At 38.9% G+C, this 17,520-nt stretch overlaps 1 protein-coding gene, 1 long non-coding RNA gene and 1 pseudogene across 4 annotated transcripts; 1 reads left to right on the forward strand and 2 right to left on the reverse strand.

Annotated features, from left to right (window-relative positions):
* Positions 1 to 858: 858 nt before the first annotated feature.
* On the forward strand, positions 859 to 6,550 carry LOC149042064 (uncharacterized). The gene is made up of 2 exons (XR_016188177.1): positions 859 to 947; positions 4,522 to 6,550. It is a non-coding gene; the product is annotated as an uncharacterized LOC149042064 (long non-coding RNA).
* Positions 4,347 to 14,248, reverse strand: LOC113683324 (uncharacterized). Of its 2 annotated transcripts, XM_089211465.1 has the most exons (7): positions 14,145 to 14,248; positions 8,421 to 8,534; positions 6,252 to 6,547; positions 5,975 to 6,089; positions 5,840 to 5,876; positions 5,487 to 5,613; positions 4,347 to 4,961 (listed from the first exon to the last, which is right to left on the reverse strand). In XM_089211465.1, exons 2-7 carry the CDS (start codon positions 8,476 to 8,478, stop codon positions 4,443 to 4,445), a joined length of 1,152 nt encoding a protein of 383 aa, XP_089067591.1. In that variant the 5' UTR covers positions 8,479 to 8,534; positions 14,145 to 14,248; the 3' UTR covers positions 4,347 to 4,442. The 2 variants fall into 2 exon arrangements, with proteins under 2 accessions (XP_089067591.1, XP_089067590.1); XM_089211464.1 differs by lacking the exon at positions 14,145 to 14,248 and having other exon boundaries at positions 8,421 to 8,625.
* Positions 14,249 to 14,622: 374 nt separating this feature from the next.
* LOC149042065 (uncharacterized) lies at positions 14,623 to 16,181 on the reverse strand (annotated as a pseudogene). Its single transcript, XR_016188178.1, has one exon. The product of XR_016188178.1 is annotated as an uncharacterized LOC149042065 (transcript).
* Between the last annotated feature and the right edge of the window lie 1,339 nt (positions 16,182 to 17,520).

Genomic DNA, 17,520 nt, shown 5'->3' on the forward strand with positions numbered 1-17,520 from the left:
AAAGTTGCCTACACTCATTCTAAAGTTCGTGCGATTTTACGACGAATTTTTAATTTTGGTGTGTTGCACGCGCGACTTTTGATAGAAAAAACCTACAGGCGACATAACTTAAAAGAACGTGTCAGCTGAATGAATCAAATTTCTTTTATTTTGAATACATTCTTGGGAACAGCAAAAATTACCTAGAACAAACATTCTAAGTATAGTGTTCATTCCGTGCAATAGGGCATAACTAAAAGGTTCTGGTGGAAAAGACACCTTATTTCATACCACTGATGACGAGCAAAAAGGTCGTATGGGTACCCCAGTTAAAAATATGTTGACAACCCAATACTTAATACCAGTTCTAATTTAAAGAAGAAAGTTATGAGAATAAAATGAAAGTTGTCTGTACCACGAAGCATGCCTTCACTGTTTAGACTGGTAGTCCTAAAGCTTTTTAAGCACGTATTCGAATATCTTATGATGATATGCCCGCCACCCACCCCACCCCGCGCTATACTGTTTTCACTCAGCGGCTGGTCAGCGATCACGTTTATGAGGGAAACAAAGCGATCAATTCCTGATCACCGTTCTTGTCGATCGGAAAATCAAAATACCGGCGTGATATTGCTACAAAGATGAAGCAGTTATGTTATTTGATTTGTACTTCACATTTGAGTCGAAGCTTGGATGGCACAGGCTATTTCTTACGGTGGAATCGACGAGGGGAATTCGAACACTAGTTGTAGTGTTTTAATTGTTGGAAGAAATGGTCGCATGAGGATGGTAAGTTTAACGAACAGTTTCAAATTTTGCCGCTTGAATTGAAAATAGAGTTCATTTGAATTGCTTTCGTGTGTATTTCTGACGGTTTTAGATCCACCTGCTTGATTTATATCGGTTACGCATCATGTTGACAAGTCCCTCAAAATGGCGGGCCAAACTTGGAGATTGCCGAAAATTAGGTAAGTTCACGGAGTTATAAAGTTTTGGTAAAGGTCGGGCCGCAAGTTTTTTCCTGTAGTTACCTTTTCTATGGCACCTACTTCCTAGCTATTTTAGTTGGATCGGTTAAGAACGCCTCACTTTTTCAAAAATTTACCTTGAATTTGATCGGTTTTGGCGTGTGTGACTTAGGCGAACCGATAAGGTGTCATTCAAGTCTTCCTGTTTCCTGATTGAAACGTGATGTTTACGAAAGTCGCCTCGATAGATAAGATAGAGTTAATATTCATGGCTGTGGTATTTGTTTTTTGCTGATTTCCGTAGTTTTTTACAAATTTTCCTCTAAAGTTGTATGAAATCAAAATCTTGAAAAGTGTCCCGACAAGCCTTCGATCGAGTGAAATTTAATTTCCGTAAAACTCTGAAAAATAAAGAGATCCGATCAAACGGATTGTTGTGTTAGTATAAGTACATGAATGTCTTACAACACACAAGAAACGAGCGAAATCCGTGTCTCAAGCAAAATCGATGGACCGCTCTTACAGAGACACTCTCTTAATATTCTTGCTCAGGGAAAAATTACCAAAGACGAAATTTCACACACGTTCCATGGAAATTGAGGTAAAAGTTAAGATAAAAATTAATTCCATCGAGGTTTTCCTTGCCTTCAGCAAGTTTTGTTTTCCTATGTATTAGCGAACGGTTTGAGTCTCCCTGAGAATTGCACTCGGCAAAGAAAATATGCCAAAGTAATCTTAGATTTACGATTCTACAAACAAAAGCCTTGGTAAAATTGAAGAGTGACCAATGAAAATGACAAGAATAAGAATCTCACACTATTACAGTTGAAAAGCTCTCTTTAATCTTCTTTCCATTCAAACTTTCGAATCGTTATGATTCCAACCATAACCTTTTAAACGAGCGAGCTCTCTATTCCTGACTATTTTTATTTCGTTTTGTTCTCAACTGAAATGCATCCGATTGCTCTGATATGGTTATCTCCATTATCTGTTCCGGAGCGAGAAGCCTCGTTTCCACGAGTGTTGGAGTCATCGAATTCTCCTCCAGAACCAAACCCAATTCTGAAGTCGCAGGAGTCGCAATCATTCTGGTTGTTAGTAGTGACGCCGATTTTTGCTTTGGAGTAAGGAGACTCGTCACATATAACATTGTACAATTCTTTGTTACAGTTATGAATACCCTTTAGTAGAAGATCATGACACTTAATCGATAGAAAATCGATTCCGCAAAGTACCTTGTTACTGTTAATCTTCATGACTGGCGTCCATCCTCTATGTCCGCATTCAAATCCCCCATGTGACAAAGAACAGAGGTTGGCTGTGAGCCCTAAAGAATGGAGACAAGTTTACCCACGTTTGATCTGTTTAAGTGCTGCTGGAGAAAGAACAGAAGTCATTTTCTCTTTTGATTAGAGGAATTCATATCATTGTTTCTTATCAAACGCTTATAATTATTTGTCGGAGACGTCCAAAGTGATTTAATCACAAGACTAACATTTAATCTTCAGCATCACATATGATAAAATTATTGCAATAAATGAGTTTCAACGAGCAAGGAGTTAATGCCACTTACTTGTTTGCGTCATAAACCTCCTTGCATGATTTTACAGCTTAAAGATAGAAACTGATGTTAGAGATACATTCTACTATTAAAAATGGAGAAAAAATGAAAAAAGTAGAGCTATATGTAATATACTCGAAACAGACTATTTTCGCAGGATTGGAAAGCTTTTGTTGAAAGCGTAAATTGATTTGGAAAACTATGTTCCTCTAAATTTTCCCACTGATTCTTGGAAAAAACTGAATCCAGTTTAATAGTTTTTTCAACTTAAAATGGGATCTAAAAGAGAATAAAACTGTAAGATCTCATGGTAGACTACGGTATCCCATATTTGTTCTGGGTGAATTCCGAGTTATCGAGTCTGAATTCGAGCTCAAGTTAGATTTTGAACTTCGAGTTGTACTTTTAATTGAACTTCAAGTTTGGATTCAATGAAGATAAATTAGTTTATTCGCAACTTGAAAATTTATTGCTCTAAATTTAGTCTAAATGAGCGTCTGAGTTGAAACATTTTGCAAACTGCAGCTGCAATTACAACTGCTGAGAGTACCTTTCTCGTAATATTCGCCCTCAAAGCCTTTTTTTACAAACACATTCAAAAGTGTTATCTGTATAGGTTGCCACACAGCTACCACCGTTATGGCACGGGAAGGACAAACATGGAGACTAACAAAAGAAGAACAACAAAACAATCATCTTGCACTGCACTCGTAGTTTGAGTGATTAATAAACACCAAGAGATTACATACCTATCCAACTTTACAGCAGAAATATTTAATTTATCATGGGGAAAACGTTTCTTCATAATAATGCTCGGTAAGAAAGTTTGTGAAAGTTACGATTGCAATATGGTGTTGGGTAAGCACGGGTAAAATTTTTAAAGACAGCAAAGTTGCACGAGCCCGTCGAGCGAGTGCAGTTTGAAGTCTTTGAAAAATTTACAAGTGCTTATTTACACGAAATTCCAATCGAAATTATCTTACTGCGTTTGCCAGGGCGTGAACTGAAAATATTCCATTGGTATTCCAGGTCGCATAACTGGGTGTTGTTGTTGTTTCTTTTTTCCAGTCAGTTCTCTACAAACGATTTCTTTTAATACATCAGATAATCAGCGACCTTAGATATGAGTGTTTCAATGGGGTCGAGGTCGATCGAGGGGTGAAAATCAATCCCTTAACATATCAGAGAACCTGTCGTATCCAGATTGTAACCGTGCGAGGAATGGGTCGAACTCAAGATTGATTAAATTATCTTGATAGTAATACCATCTGTTTGTTAAGAGGGCCCACGGTAAAAGGCTGCCAGAGCCTACATTCATCAGTACTATAAAGCACAACTATAAGTTCTTTACGGTAAAAAAGATTGGGGTTTGTCATAGTAGTAAATAATCTTTTCCTCATATGAGACTAATAGTATTGTTTGTCTCACGATGTAGTCACTTCGAATTTGGATGGCGACGTTCGACTGCATACTGTTAGTCTTCTTTAGGCGATGAGGTCGATTGAGTACGCGTCAGCTATATGCTGCTGTATATTATGTTGTGTGTCATAAACTGTTGGAAATTTCAATAAGGACGGAAGCCGTGTCATGCAGATATCTTTACAGGATATACAAATGGTGAAAATTCATGATAGACTTCTACATAATCGAGTATTTCTTCGAAATCGATGCTGTTGTTAAGTTCCATTTTTAAATGTATCGGCGAATTATTTGAATCTTTCCTAACGAGTGCTCTTCCTTCAAAAAATGTGCGAAAGACGTTCCAGCCTAACGAGACAACCTAAAAAAGCTCGAGTAAATTGAAGAGTCATTGATGTATACAACAAAAAAGGCTCATCTTTTAAGATTTTTGAATAAACCTTTTTATTTCTTTCTGATTCGTTCTGAATCTAATCTTAACATTTGAATGAACTTTCCGTGTTTTTCTTTTGGTCTCAATAAACCAAAATGTAACCCATGGCTTTAATGTGTTTATCTCCATTATCCGGTTCATGAGTAGCCTCGTTTCCACAGGTGTTATTGGGATCATGTCTTCCTCCTGTACCAAATCCAATCCTGGAGTCGCAAGAGAGGCAGTCATCCTGGTTGTTAGCAGTGATACCGATTCTTGCTTTGGAGTTACCAGACCCACCACACATAATATTGAACCCTTCCGTGTTACAGTAAACCTGCAACGAAGCCTCTGAGCCAACAAGCTTCTTCCACGTGTCACGACCCAATGAGGTGTTTCGGTATTTCTTGTCAGCGATTAATGAGTAAAGAGAGCTGGCCTTCATATTGATTACAATGGACCTGATCTGTTCGCCGATCTTCATGCTGAGACAGATCTTTGAGAAGGATGTGTCCCAGTAAGTAGGCAACTTGGTCTCTTGTGAGTCGAATCCAGTCTCCCCTCCAGCAGTGTTGAATTCAATTTTATTACTCCAGTAACCAGAATCGTAGTGGAAGGTACTCTGGGAGAGTAGTTTATAATATGATTAAAATTTATTACTGGTTTTTTATTTATCCGTCGTATTATCCTGCTCGTTTTAAGACAGTTCGTGACGATCATAAATTTCTCTTCCCAAATTAGCTGTTTGTTTTCGCTAGGATTTACCTTGCAATGAAGGGAAAATAAGGATCATGAAATATGTATGACTTGGTGAAATAACGTGTGGCATTATTTCGTCATCAATATTCATGCAGAGTTAATTGGAGCCAATTTAGGTAGCGGTCATTATTTATCACCAGGGAGGGACTGGAGGATTTTTTTCGTGTCACAATCATACATTTTGCCCCCCCCCTCTCTTGGGCTCTTTTGTATTATAATAATCCTCTCTTATTGGCAGTCAGATTTATATAGTCCCCACCCCTTATACTCCGTTAGTGACAACTCATCCCCCAAAAATCCTACGATCCAATCGTTTACGTCGTCGATGAATACCTCCTAGTGAAAGATCATGATACTTAATCGATATAAGATCGATTCCACATGATACCTTGTTGCCGTTAATCTTCATGACTGGCGTCCATCCTCCATCTCCGCATCCAAAATCTCCCATGTGACAAAGAACTGTCGTTGGCTGTGAGCCCAGTTGAAGAGAAACCAGTCTACTCACGTTTGATCTGTTAACATACAAGTGGAGTAGATACATAAGTAATTGACTCACTTATGATGCCAATCTTTATCATTTGTACTTTTTAAACTTCCTGACTGATACGTCGCCGAGCTCCGTTCTTAAGATCCAACGTGGTTTTAACCAGCTGGCCACCTCTGCGTCTCCAGTGTGACAAAAGATAGGGTTTTTTAGAAAAGATCTGTTCAAATGAGCAAACAGTGAAAGCCTCTTACTTGTTTGCTTCGTACACTTCCTTGCATGATTTTACGGCTGAAAGATAGAGTGTGATGTCAGAGCCAGATGTATTCTACTGTTAAGAAAAGTATGGAAGAGAGAGAGTAAGATATTTAAAAATATTCATGAATTACCTTTCTCGCAAAATTCTCCCAAGAAACTTTCTTTACAAAGACAATCAAAAGTGTTGGAGTTAAAATTCGGGATGCAGGTTCCTTTGTTTTGACACGGCGATGAAGAACATGGAGACTAAAAGAGAGGAAATGATTGCTAAGACCACGCAGTGATACTTGAACAGTACTTGCGATAGCTGTGAATGAGCATACCTCGTCGAGAACAAATGCGTTTAAATACTTTCCCTTGCAAATGCCTTGTTTTAGAGTTTTAACACAATGGTTAAAGTGTTCTTACCCGCAGAATGGAAAAATGATGCGAACTCGTGTTTTTGTGATAGTTCTCAGCATTTCTGTTCTTATCGGAGGACAGTAATTCGCACCAAAGCTTTCCTTCTGTTCCACGAGAAGAGGCCATGTTTAAAGAGAGGCACAAATTATTTCGTAGGCACGCCAGGGCGCAATGAAACATGTCGAATATCGTGAACTTTCTGATCTGAGTAACGTCCAGATAATGGAACTCCTCTTTAAGAAAATAGCTTTGTTCAGCTGCCTGGTCAGAAGGGCCCCAATCTTGTTCAGCACTTTTCATTCCTGGATTGAGGAGAATAAAATGGATTTTTACCAAATAGCTATTACAATTCTTAAACTGAGACAAGAACTCTCTGCATGTCTCTTCCTGGTGGGGTGAGGCTTGGACATTTGATAAATGTATTCGATTGTAAAGCTATGCTCTTTTCTGTCTCCGAGAACGGAGACAGAAAAGGCAGCAATCTCCGGCAGCAATCTCCGATGCAATCGTTTTTTGATTCTCAAATAAATAAAACTCCACATCCGAATCGACCACATCGTGAGGCAAACGATTATAATTCTTTTGTGAAGTTGTTATTTATCACAATGACAAACCACAACCTATTTTATGATATAAAAGTGAAGATATGGTCCGCTAAGGTGAGCTGCATATGATGAAAGAAATTGCTAAAAAGAAGCCTGAGAAAAATTCGGGTCTCGACGCCTTTCAAAAGATGAGATATTCATATAGTTGTGTCGATTCTCAAAGCTCGATTTTAAATTGGGCCAAAAGTTCTTCTGAAACATCCTACTTTCTAATATAAACGTATTTCCACTGCCCCAATGTATAATTTAATGAAAACTGGAACTCTATCTTTGAATTAAGTTGGAGACAAATTCTTCTTCAAAGGGGATGATGAAATATGTTAAATCATCTTTATTTTTAAAAGGTAACAAAACTAAAAAAAAAACTTAAAGCAAATAATCTATACAACTTCAAGTTGATAAATTATCATTTCTAGCTCATTCAGCCAAACCGCATAACGGCCAAGAAGCCATTGTTTGTTTTTACCAGGAAACTCTTTGAAGACTTTCAAAGGTTTTAACAATGTGCTGTGACAAAAACTCAGACAAATACAACAAATCGACAGAACCTTTCTTTGATGACTAACAGCAGTTTCAGACACTTCGATTATGAAAAAAAGGCTTTTAATTTATTGTGACTTAATGGCAGATTTGTCACTTTTTCCCTCGTAAAATACGGCTAATAGCACTAAGTCGTGACCGTGATAATTGCTACAAGGAGTGCATGAGGCTAAAACCGGTTTAGTTTCTAAATATTCAAAGTTTGAGAAAGCGAATTAACTGAAAGGGAGAAGGATTAATTTGAAATATCGTAGGTTTTGGATTGTCGGCAAGAATTAAAAAAGTCGGGGGTGAACCCGTTTTTTTTTTTTTTTCTTTTTCAGCCAAATTAAAAAAGCATTAATTTCATTTTTACCACTTTAGCTGCCCGCACCAAATCAGCATAAAAAGGGATACAAAGTCTCTATAAGGTTGTTAAAACACTTAAGTTCCTTTTACTCAAGTGCACCGAGTATTTCTGGGCGCCGGCAAACTTTATGGGGAAACTGAAAAAATGAGTGGCTAGTCTTTAACTGATGAGGCAAAGAAAGACTTCTAAAATGAACACCAAGAAGATAAAAAATCGGATCACCTTGTTCAAAACAAGAGCCAGTTTATATTCTAAGCTCAAAATTGAATTTTTACTAGATTTCTCGCTCCGCACATGTTATCATTGCGTCTATTTTGGTCAACTGTTTGATTCAGTCTTGCCATGAGTAGAGATGACTTTGGCTCATTTGAACTTTAAAAGCAACAAAATTGTGCTGTCTCCATCTCATACTTTATCTACTTATTAAAATCCTTTTTTAGGCTATCTTTTCGTTCCTTTCAGCCCCTTTCGTTCTTCCTGCCAGTTTCAGCAAGAAGAAAAAATAATCATAAAAAATTCATTGCTTTCTTTGCTCAAGAAACAGGTTTACCCCCTTGACTTGTGCCTCAACTTATAAATTTGTGGTTTTCTTAGAAGTGTCTGAAGCTAATAACTCAACAGGTTTTCGCCAAAATTACTAAAAAAACTAGAATATCATGCAGGAAATAACGATAATCTAACCTGAAAAAGATTTGGCTGCAAGAGATGCCAGGAAGAGCAAATGGAATATTGTGGACATGATGGCTTCTGCGCAAGTGAACTATCCGTTGTCATCCGCTGGGAGTGAGTCTGAAACTGTAAAGTGAAGTGAGTTTTCAGTTCTGCTTGTGACATAGGATTTATCTTGTGTCACCTGTCATACGTGAGGTAATTTATATGATATTGGACCGCTTGTGACTTGATCCATTGGCTTGGTACACTTGGTAAGTGTCACTAAAAGATATTGGCCGTTTTTATACTAGAGGACGCATTATCCGTCCAGACGGATAATGCGTCTCTTGTGGTATGCGTCTAGTGTAAAGACGGGACGAATAACAAGACGAACTACGAAAGACGAACGAGATATTCCGCGCGGCGAAAAAAAAAAGAATGGGCACTAGTATGCCTTGTTTGGCGGTAAAATTTAAAGATGGCGGCCGCGCTTGAACTTCTCAAATTTTTTTCCCGTAAGAGAAAGGCAGAACAAGAGTTTTTAGGTGACCAATATAGGTTAAAGGAAGAAATGGCAAAGAAACGTTTTCGTAGGGAGATGGAGTTCGAAACTGAAGCTTCACAGCCCGCTGTTATGTCAGCAATCGTGATTACAAAAAGCGACAGAAACGAGCGTGGTCCTGATGAGTTGAGGAACGGAAATTGGTGGACAGACGGATATCAAAACTGGGATGAAGAATCTTTCAAGAAAAGGTTAAGGGTGTCTCGAGACACTTTTGAATTTATTCTAAGCGAAATTAAAGACCTTATCGTGAAGGAACCCACTCGCATGAAGCCTCACCCTACTCCGCCTGCTACCCAGTTGGCTTTATGTCTATACAGACTAGCACACGGGTGCACGTTTTTGACCGTTGGAGATCTCTTTGGGGTTGCAGAATCAACTGCTCACATCATTTTCCAAGACGTTTGTAAGGCCATTGTGGGATGTTTGTATGACAGATTCGTTTACCTGCCAAGAAATCTACAAGAGTGGAGTCAAGAACTGGAAAATTTTCTGGGAAATTGGGAGTTTCCTTGTGTTGGGGCGTGGGATGGGTTTCATGTTTACGTAAGCACTAAACTTAAGAACTTTTACAGTTACAAGAAGAGGTATTCAGTTACAAACATGGGATTCATTGGTTATAACAAGCGTTTTATGTGGGCTGCAGTGGGCGCCCCAGGATCCACACATGACTCTAGGCTTTTAAGAAGTTGTGGTATTTATTCTGACATCGAATCTGGTCACGTGCTTCCTAACAGGTCTTTGAATCTTGACCCTCACGGGGAGATTCCGTTTACCACTGTGGGGGATTCAGCCTTTCCCAACCATTCCTGGCTTCTAAAACCATACAAAGATGGGACAAGGGTACCTAAGCAAAGGTATTTTAACAGGAGACTTTGCTCTGCAAGGGTAGTTTCTGAACATGCTTATGGAATGTTAAAGGGGCGGTGGAGAATTCTCTACAAAAAGACAGAATGTCATTTAGACAACATTTCCCTCATCATCATGACCTGCATTGCTCTCCATAATCTTTGCATCCACCGAAGTGATCCCTGTAACCCCAGGTGGAGACTTCAGGTCAATGAACTCAATCTGATTCGAAATGGAGATGCCCAAGCTGATGATGGAAATACAACAAGAGAAGCCGTTGCCAATTGGTTGTGGGATATCAGAGAGGAAAGAAATGCAGCCCCTTGATTATGTATTCAAATTAATAACAAAGGCAAAAACTGAGAAACTGAACTTTACTTGATCCTTAGCAGATTTGATGGAAAACAGGTTTTGTTACATGTAAATAGATTCAAATTTGATATTCAAAATATTTTTCAAACATTTTCCCTTCACAATAGATATAGGAAATAATATTTGTTGATACATTAAGTATGAACCAGAAGTTTTGCTTTCCTTTCATCCATTAGTGTAAAAATTACTGCTATTTCAAGTTATTTTAAATAATCTGAAGTAAAATACTCTTTGCTAAAGCAACCAAACAACTAGATAAACTGGTAAAAAGGGGGGAGTAGGACAAAATCATAGGGAGGGGGGTCAGGTTTATTTTTTTATATGAAAGGGGATGGATTATTCTTGAAGGCAGTATAAAATGACATGTATTAAGGCAAAAATAGGAGGACAAACAACAACAACAAAAATGAACATGAAGTTCTTATATCAACTAAACAAAAACAGCACAAAAGAAATACTTAATTGTCATTCTCAAAAACCGAGGTTGGTTAAAAGCTTGAGACTGCTTAACAGTCTGATATGAATTATTGGCTTGAAATATTATGATGAAAGACTTGAACTGGTATTTTTACCTACTTGACATAAGTTTTTACATCATTTCAAGTCTTTCAATGGTATTTCCAACCAATTCATGACAGTCCAAAGCAAAACAGCCTTGGTTTCAAAGAATAACAAGTATTTTTGCTGCTGTTTTCTTGTTTATTTGTTGTTGGAACTTCTTGTTAACCTCATCCTCATAGAGGGCATACTGGGGCGGGAGTCATAGCCTAAAAAATAACATTTATTTGAGGGGTGTGTCAAAAAGTAAATGAAAAATTTTCAGGGGTGGGTCAAGAATAAAACTTATTGCTTAAAAAAAATTCCCTCCCCCACCCTTTACATAAATAATGACCAGTCCCTAACCAATACATCCAATTCTATAGAAGTGTTATAAAGTTGTAGTTCCGTTAAACTTTGTAACAATGGTTTGTTTCAATTACAGAACAGTAATGATGTTAGTGTCTGGATTACTGGTTACATTTTGGTACCTTTATCACAACTGACAATAAATGGATTACAAGTAAACACAACTGCCTGTAATAACATGTCTGAGGTTTCAAAACGCAAGAGGGAAGCTCACGACCCCTTAAATTCACAGTATTGCTCAATAAAGATAAGTGTGATAGAGGACCCTGTCTATAGAAAAGAAAAGTCCACCACCAACTCCTCCATAAACATGAGTCCCCCACCAACTCCTCCATAAACATGAGTCCCCCACCAACTCCTCCATAAACATGAGTCCCCCACCAACTCCTCCATAAACATGAGTCCCCCACCAACTCCTCCATAAACATGAGTCCCCCACCCTTAATGGAACTCTTGCTAATACCAACGCATGGATCTTTGATCATTCTGGCTATCCATGTCTAAAATGTGGCTATCTTGGCTACCACTTGCCACTTGATTGGTTGGAGGGGTATGGCTATATGGCATTGGATTGTAATAAGGTGCAAGAGGCTGCACAGGCATTGTTTGTTGTTGGAGATGCTGCTGTGCTCCTTGGGGTGGAGGATTTGAATATTTCATGATGATTTGAAGCATCTTTAGCTCATGCTGCCTATTCAATTCGGCTTGCTCTTTCTGAAAAGCAAGAAATTCAGCATGCCTTTCTTTGTCTGCTTCCATCATCTTTTCACAACGCTTTTGCTGTGATTCTCCAAGTGCGTGAAAACTCTTTGCGATCTCATTTATGGCCTGGGACTGACTTCTTACTCGTTTGTTACGACCTAATGGTTTTACGTCCAATGAATTTTTTAAAACTTTCCTTTTAACACCTTCGGTTCCACTCTCACTTGCGGAGGTTAACTCTTCCTCACCATCATCTTCCTGATAACTGCTATGACTTGTTTCTGTCTGCTCTTCGTCACTGTCTGTGTCTGAATTCTCATGAGACAAAACATCTCTTGCTTTGGAAGCAATTTCCAGGTTACCATGGGTGTCCGAAAAAATTGGATTTATGATTTTGTACCACTCAGGCTCTTCAATTGGTGACTTACCACTACCTTTCTTGATGCGATCCGTGTATTTACGCCATTGATCTTTTATCCACTTAAATTTCACTCGAAGCTTTTCAACATCAATTCTCAGATGAGTTAAAGCCTTTTTCGATTTAGACTGACGATGTTCTCTGTCATTTTCTTCTTTAAATTCTTCGGAGGATATGCGCTCCTCAAAGGCTTTCTTTATATCCTCGAAGACAGGTTTGTTTGCAGTCTTCTTCAACGCAAGCGTGTCCAGTTTGTAAGCAAACTCGTTTGTTTCGTCTGCCAGAACAAGGGCGAAGTACTTGAGCTCTGTTTCTGTCCATGGTCGACTTCGCTCTTTTGCACTTGACTCCGCCATGTTGTTTTCTTGGGCGGATAACCGCTGGCTTTTTTCCGACACGGTCTCATTTCTTAACGTTATTCGTCCGTTGCCCGTCTTTACACACAAAGACGAATTATGCGTCCAGACAAACTACCTTTCGAAGTGCGTCGTTCAAGACGCATTTCAAATGAAAGTTCGTCTAGACGTATAATGCGTCTTATGCCCGTCTTTACACGAGAGACGCATAACCGGACGAACTACAAATGTTTGCCCAAGTTCGTCCAGACGGATAATGCGTCTCTAGTATAAAAACGGCCATTGTCGTAATTTCGAGCTTTTATGTTTGTTTAATTGAAAAATCTGTCAGCAGGCAGAGTAAAATAAATGCACCAATTTGTAAAGTTGAGAAAGATTGCTTCTAAATTAGAGCGAATTAAAATATTTTCCTTTTTTTCGCAAGTCAATTATTGGCAATAATTTTGAGTTTTCCAAATTTTGGCCGCGGTCGCATCAAACTAATATCATTTGACCAAACGTCCGCTAATTGATCCATACGTCAATCACAAACCCATCTTGCTCTAGAAGAAACTGAAAAAAATCTTGCGCGAATTGCTACACAAGAACGGATCCTTTTTTTCCTCCTGACCTTTTGCGTTGTGGTTGACGCTTGCGTTACTTGTGATGGTTTCGATAATTGCGATGGGAGGAGAATTTCTCGTTGAAACTATGTGTTCTCCAAATTGCTACCAGTATAACCGTACCCAGGGTACGAATCACAGACATTTAGTAAAAGTGGAGCTCAGATTCGTTTCCCTCAAAAGAAAAAGGGTCAGATGAAAGAAATCCTGCCATCGCACGCCAAATACAAGCGGACTGAAGCGGACTTTTCCCAATGAAATTTTATTCAGAGATATCTTGCATAACATGACAGCTTAGCGATTACAAAAAACAAGATTGTTTGTTTTGCCAAAATTTGGAAACCTCCGAGGCAGGACATCGGGTCCTTTGAGGATTGGCGAAAATTTTTAGAACTACATCATACAGTCGTGCGAAGCCTCACTTGTCTGTGCCGTAAGCCGCATTTAAGAGTGTCTCTGTAAGAGCGGTCCGGTCGATTTTGCTTGAGACACGGATTTCGCTCGTTTCTTGTGTGTTGTAAGACTTTCATGTACGTATACTAACACAACAATCCGTTTGATCGGATCTCTTTATTTTTCAGAGTTTTACGGAAATTAAATTTCACTCGAGCGAAGGCTTGTCGTGACACTTTTCAAGATTTTAATTTCATACAACTTTGGAGGACAATTTACGAAAAACTACGGAAATCAGCAAAAAAAAAAAAAATACCACAGCCATATATAATAACTCTATCTTATCTATCGGGGCGACTTTCGTAAACATCACGTTTCAATCAGGAAACAGGAAGACTTGAATGACACCTTATCGGTTCGCCTAAGTCACACACGCCAAAACCGATCATATTCAAGGTAAATTTTTGAAAAAGTGAGGCGTTCTTAACCGATCCAACTAAAATAGCTAGAAAGTAAGTGCCATAGAAAAGGTAATTACAGGAAAAAACTTTGCGGCCCGACCTTTACCAAAACTTTATAACTCCGTGAACTTACCTAATTTTCGGCAATCTCCAAGTTGCAATGGCCGCCATTTTGAGGGACTTGTCAACATGATGCGTAACCGATATAAATCAAGCAGGTGGATCTAAAACCGTCAGAAATACATACGAAAGCAATTCAAATGAACTTTACTTTCAATTCAAGCGGCAAAATTTGAAATTGTTCGTTAAAGTTACCACAAAAAACTGTGGTTCATCGTGTGGCTTAAGTGGTTTGGTACGACTGTCTGAATGCAATGACGAAGTAAAATATTATTTGATAAGCTGCCACCTGTCTTAAGAGCTCTTAAGTGAAAATGAGAAATCGTGGCAGGGATTGGCTTATTTCACCTCGCTCAGGAGGATAAACAAAAAAATGTGGATTTGCTATAGGTATCGCCACACTTTGGGGAAGTTTTGGAGAAGTGCAAAGGTGCATATCGGTTTTCAATATCGGAGTTGAGCACGGGAAATCAGCGGTCTCCGGATGAGCTTACGCCAAAACGAGGCTATCGGGTCTAGCTCGCTCTAAAGTACAAGGAAGCAGAGAGGGAAATTAGTAGTAGCTTGGTATTTACATAATATTTTCTCGAGTTTTTAGTTTCTTTATCCATGGTGAAACATTGCATAGCTTTTGGGTGTCAAAAAACCGAAGTTCCAAAGCGGAATGCAAGGACTTGTCATGGCATTCGCTGCCGCTGTCAAACAAGAATTTGCTGGCACAATAGCTCGTGAAACTGCGTCGAGAGAACACTACGGTAAACAAAAACTCTTATGTCTGTAGTCAGCATTTTGAAGCTAATTGCTTCATAAAACCAATGGGAGGACAAAGAATTCGCTTGAAGCCAGATTCCGTACCGACAAAGTTTATATTTACTGTTGAAAAACCAAAGAGGAAAGAGCCCACTGATCGAGCAACGTTGAACACAAAGAAAACAAAAATTGATAAGGTCATAGACAGGCCTACACAGACTCCCCTGTGTGGTTTTACGTTTGCGACGCAAAAGCCTTTAATTAAAGCTTCGCTCTGACGAGTATGTCTTTGAGCGATTTACCTCTTTTGTATGATATAATCGGAGGCGTTTTGTAAATTGTTTTCAGCAGTGGCTGATTTTGGATGAGGTTCCATTCTTGCATCAGTATTTGTTTTAAATTTTTAACCCCTGGGTGGTATGCTGTCACAAAAGGCAATATTTTGCCTTTAGTTTTTTTGGTTTGTTTTTTAAGTGTGGACTGCCTTGCGGCAAACAAGACCTCAGATTACGTTTTTTCAATTAAGCTTTTTGGGTAACCACGTGCTTCAAGTCGTGTTTTGAAGTTACACATGGCCTCCTGAAAATTTCTTTCCGAGGAGTTTGTTCTTAGAAGTCTGATAGCTTCTCCTTTAATAAAGCCTTTCTTAACACCTGGCGGGTGGCAAGATGAATAGTGTGTATATTGAAAGGTCTCGGTCGGTTTGTAGTGAGTTTTGACGTCGAGGATAGCTTCGTTTTGGAATCTTTCATCTTTGTAGACAACCGTGTCTAAGAATGTGATTTCAGTCTCTGAGATTTCAGCCGTGAACTTTATAGTTGGATGGAACGTGTTAGCTTGTTCTATGAATAGATCAATGTCTTGTTTACGAACATCCCACAAGGAGAAAACGTCGTCAATGTAACGCTTCCATACTCTCGGCTTGATACTGCTTTGGTGAAGCAGTTTTGTTTCGATTTCTGCCATAAAGAGATTGGCGAAAGCAACCGCCATTCGTGTTCCCATGGCAGTTCCAAAACATTGGAGATAGTTTACTCCGCTGAACTGGAACGAATTTTCTTTCAGTATAAGCCCGAGCATTTGTTTTAAGTAGTGGGACGGTCGCCGTTTGCTCCAGTGGTTTACTTGCCGCCAAGTGTTGCCACTTCTCCGTAAAATTATTCTCCCAACCATTTTTTATATAACTGATGACCCTGCGGCAGGTAAAACAAATCGATATAGAACTTATGCTTCGATATTCCCTTCAAGCAATGGTAATAATTATAAGGGACAAAAAATATTGCAATCTGTGTACCTTTGAGATAACTTCGTTGCTTCAGACCGTGCACTACCATCTTTAGCCGTCCCTTTGCGGAATGACAACCATTCTTTGAGTCTTTCTTTAGTAATATGCCGTGGGCAATTACCACTTATCAACTGCACTTTCTCCTCAGCGGAAAAAAAGGCCGCTTGTGGAAGATTTGTGGAACACTCCATAAGTTTTCCTCACTTTCTCACACAAATCTGATCGATGATGACCCGATAGCCTCGCTTTGATGTTTACTCACAAGAATACCGCTGGATTGTTTGGGTGGCGTGCTCAACTCCGATGAGAGCTATTCCTGATGGATGCTACTGGGCTTTACTTTAACTGAGAAATTTGCAATCGCTTACCTCAGTTCTCTGGGCCCATGCCGAAAGAAGCACAAGAAAAAAGTTGATGATAGTGAGTCTTGGCTGAGACAAGAAGAATCAGAGAAGGATCTACGGTCCCCAGAAACGCCACTTTTAAACACGAGACAACTAAGGTAAATTGAATGAAGTGGTATTTGTTTTATTGAAAAACATCGTTCAGATTATAAGATACGCGAACAACTCTCCCCACCGATTTTTTCTTTAATTCTGTTAATCAAAAGTTTCAGTAATTATAAAGGCTTTCTTGTTGATCGTCTTAATGGTAACAGTTTCCAGGATTCAAGGGGAGCAAAAGAGAGAACAATTTTCTGTGTAGTTAGGTAAGGCAACGTGCCGGCTTTATACTTCTTCCGGCGTGATAACGATAATGATGACAACAATGGGAAAAAGCACCGTCCGCTAATAATAACGATTATCATAGTTATAAACAAATCTCAGTTATAGCCCTGAAAAAAGTCTCAGGGGGTCCTTTGAACTATCTACTTCATCTCGCTAGAAGTCAAAGTTACCTACACTCATTCTAAGGTTCGTGCGATTTTACGACGAATTTTTAATTTTGGTGTGTTGCACGCGCGACTTTTGATAGAAAAAACATGCAGGCGACATAACTTAAAAGAACGTATCAGCTGAATGAATCAAATCTCTTTTATTTTGAATACATTCTTGGGAACAGCAAAAATTACTTAGAACAAACATTCTAAGTATAGTGTTCATTCCGTGTAATAGGGCATAAATAAAAGGTTCTGGTGGAAAAGACACCTTATTTCAAACCACTGATGACGAGCAAAAAGGTCGTATGGGTACCACGGTTAAAAATATGTTGACAACCCAATACTAAATACCAGTTCTAATTTAAAGAAGAAAGTTATGAAAATAAAATGAAAGTTGTCTGTACCACGAAGCATGCCTTCACTGTTTAGACTGGTAGTCCTAAAGCTTTTTAAGCACGTATTCGAATATCTTAT

This window comes from Pocillopora damicornis, chromosome 7 (assembly GCF_964200805.1).
Source record: "Pocillopora damicornis chromosome 7, jaPocDami1.2, whole genome shotgun sequence".
NCBI classification, from domain to species: Eukaryota; Metazoa; Cnidaria; class Anthozoa; order Scleractinia; family Pocilloporidae; genus Pocillopora; species Pocillopora damicornis.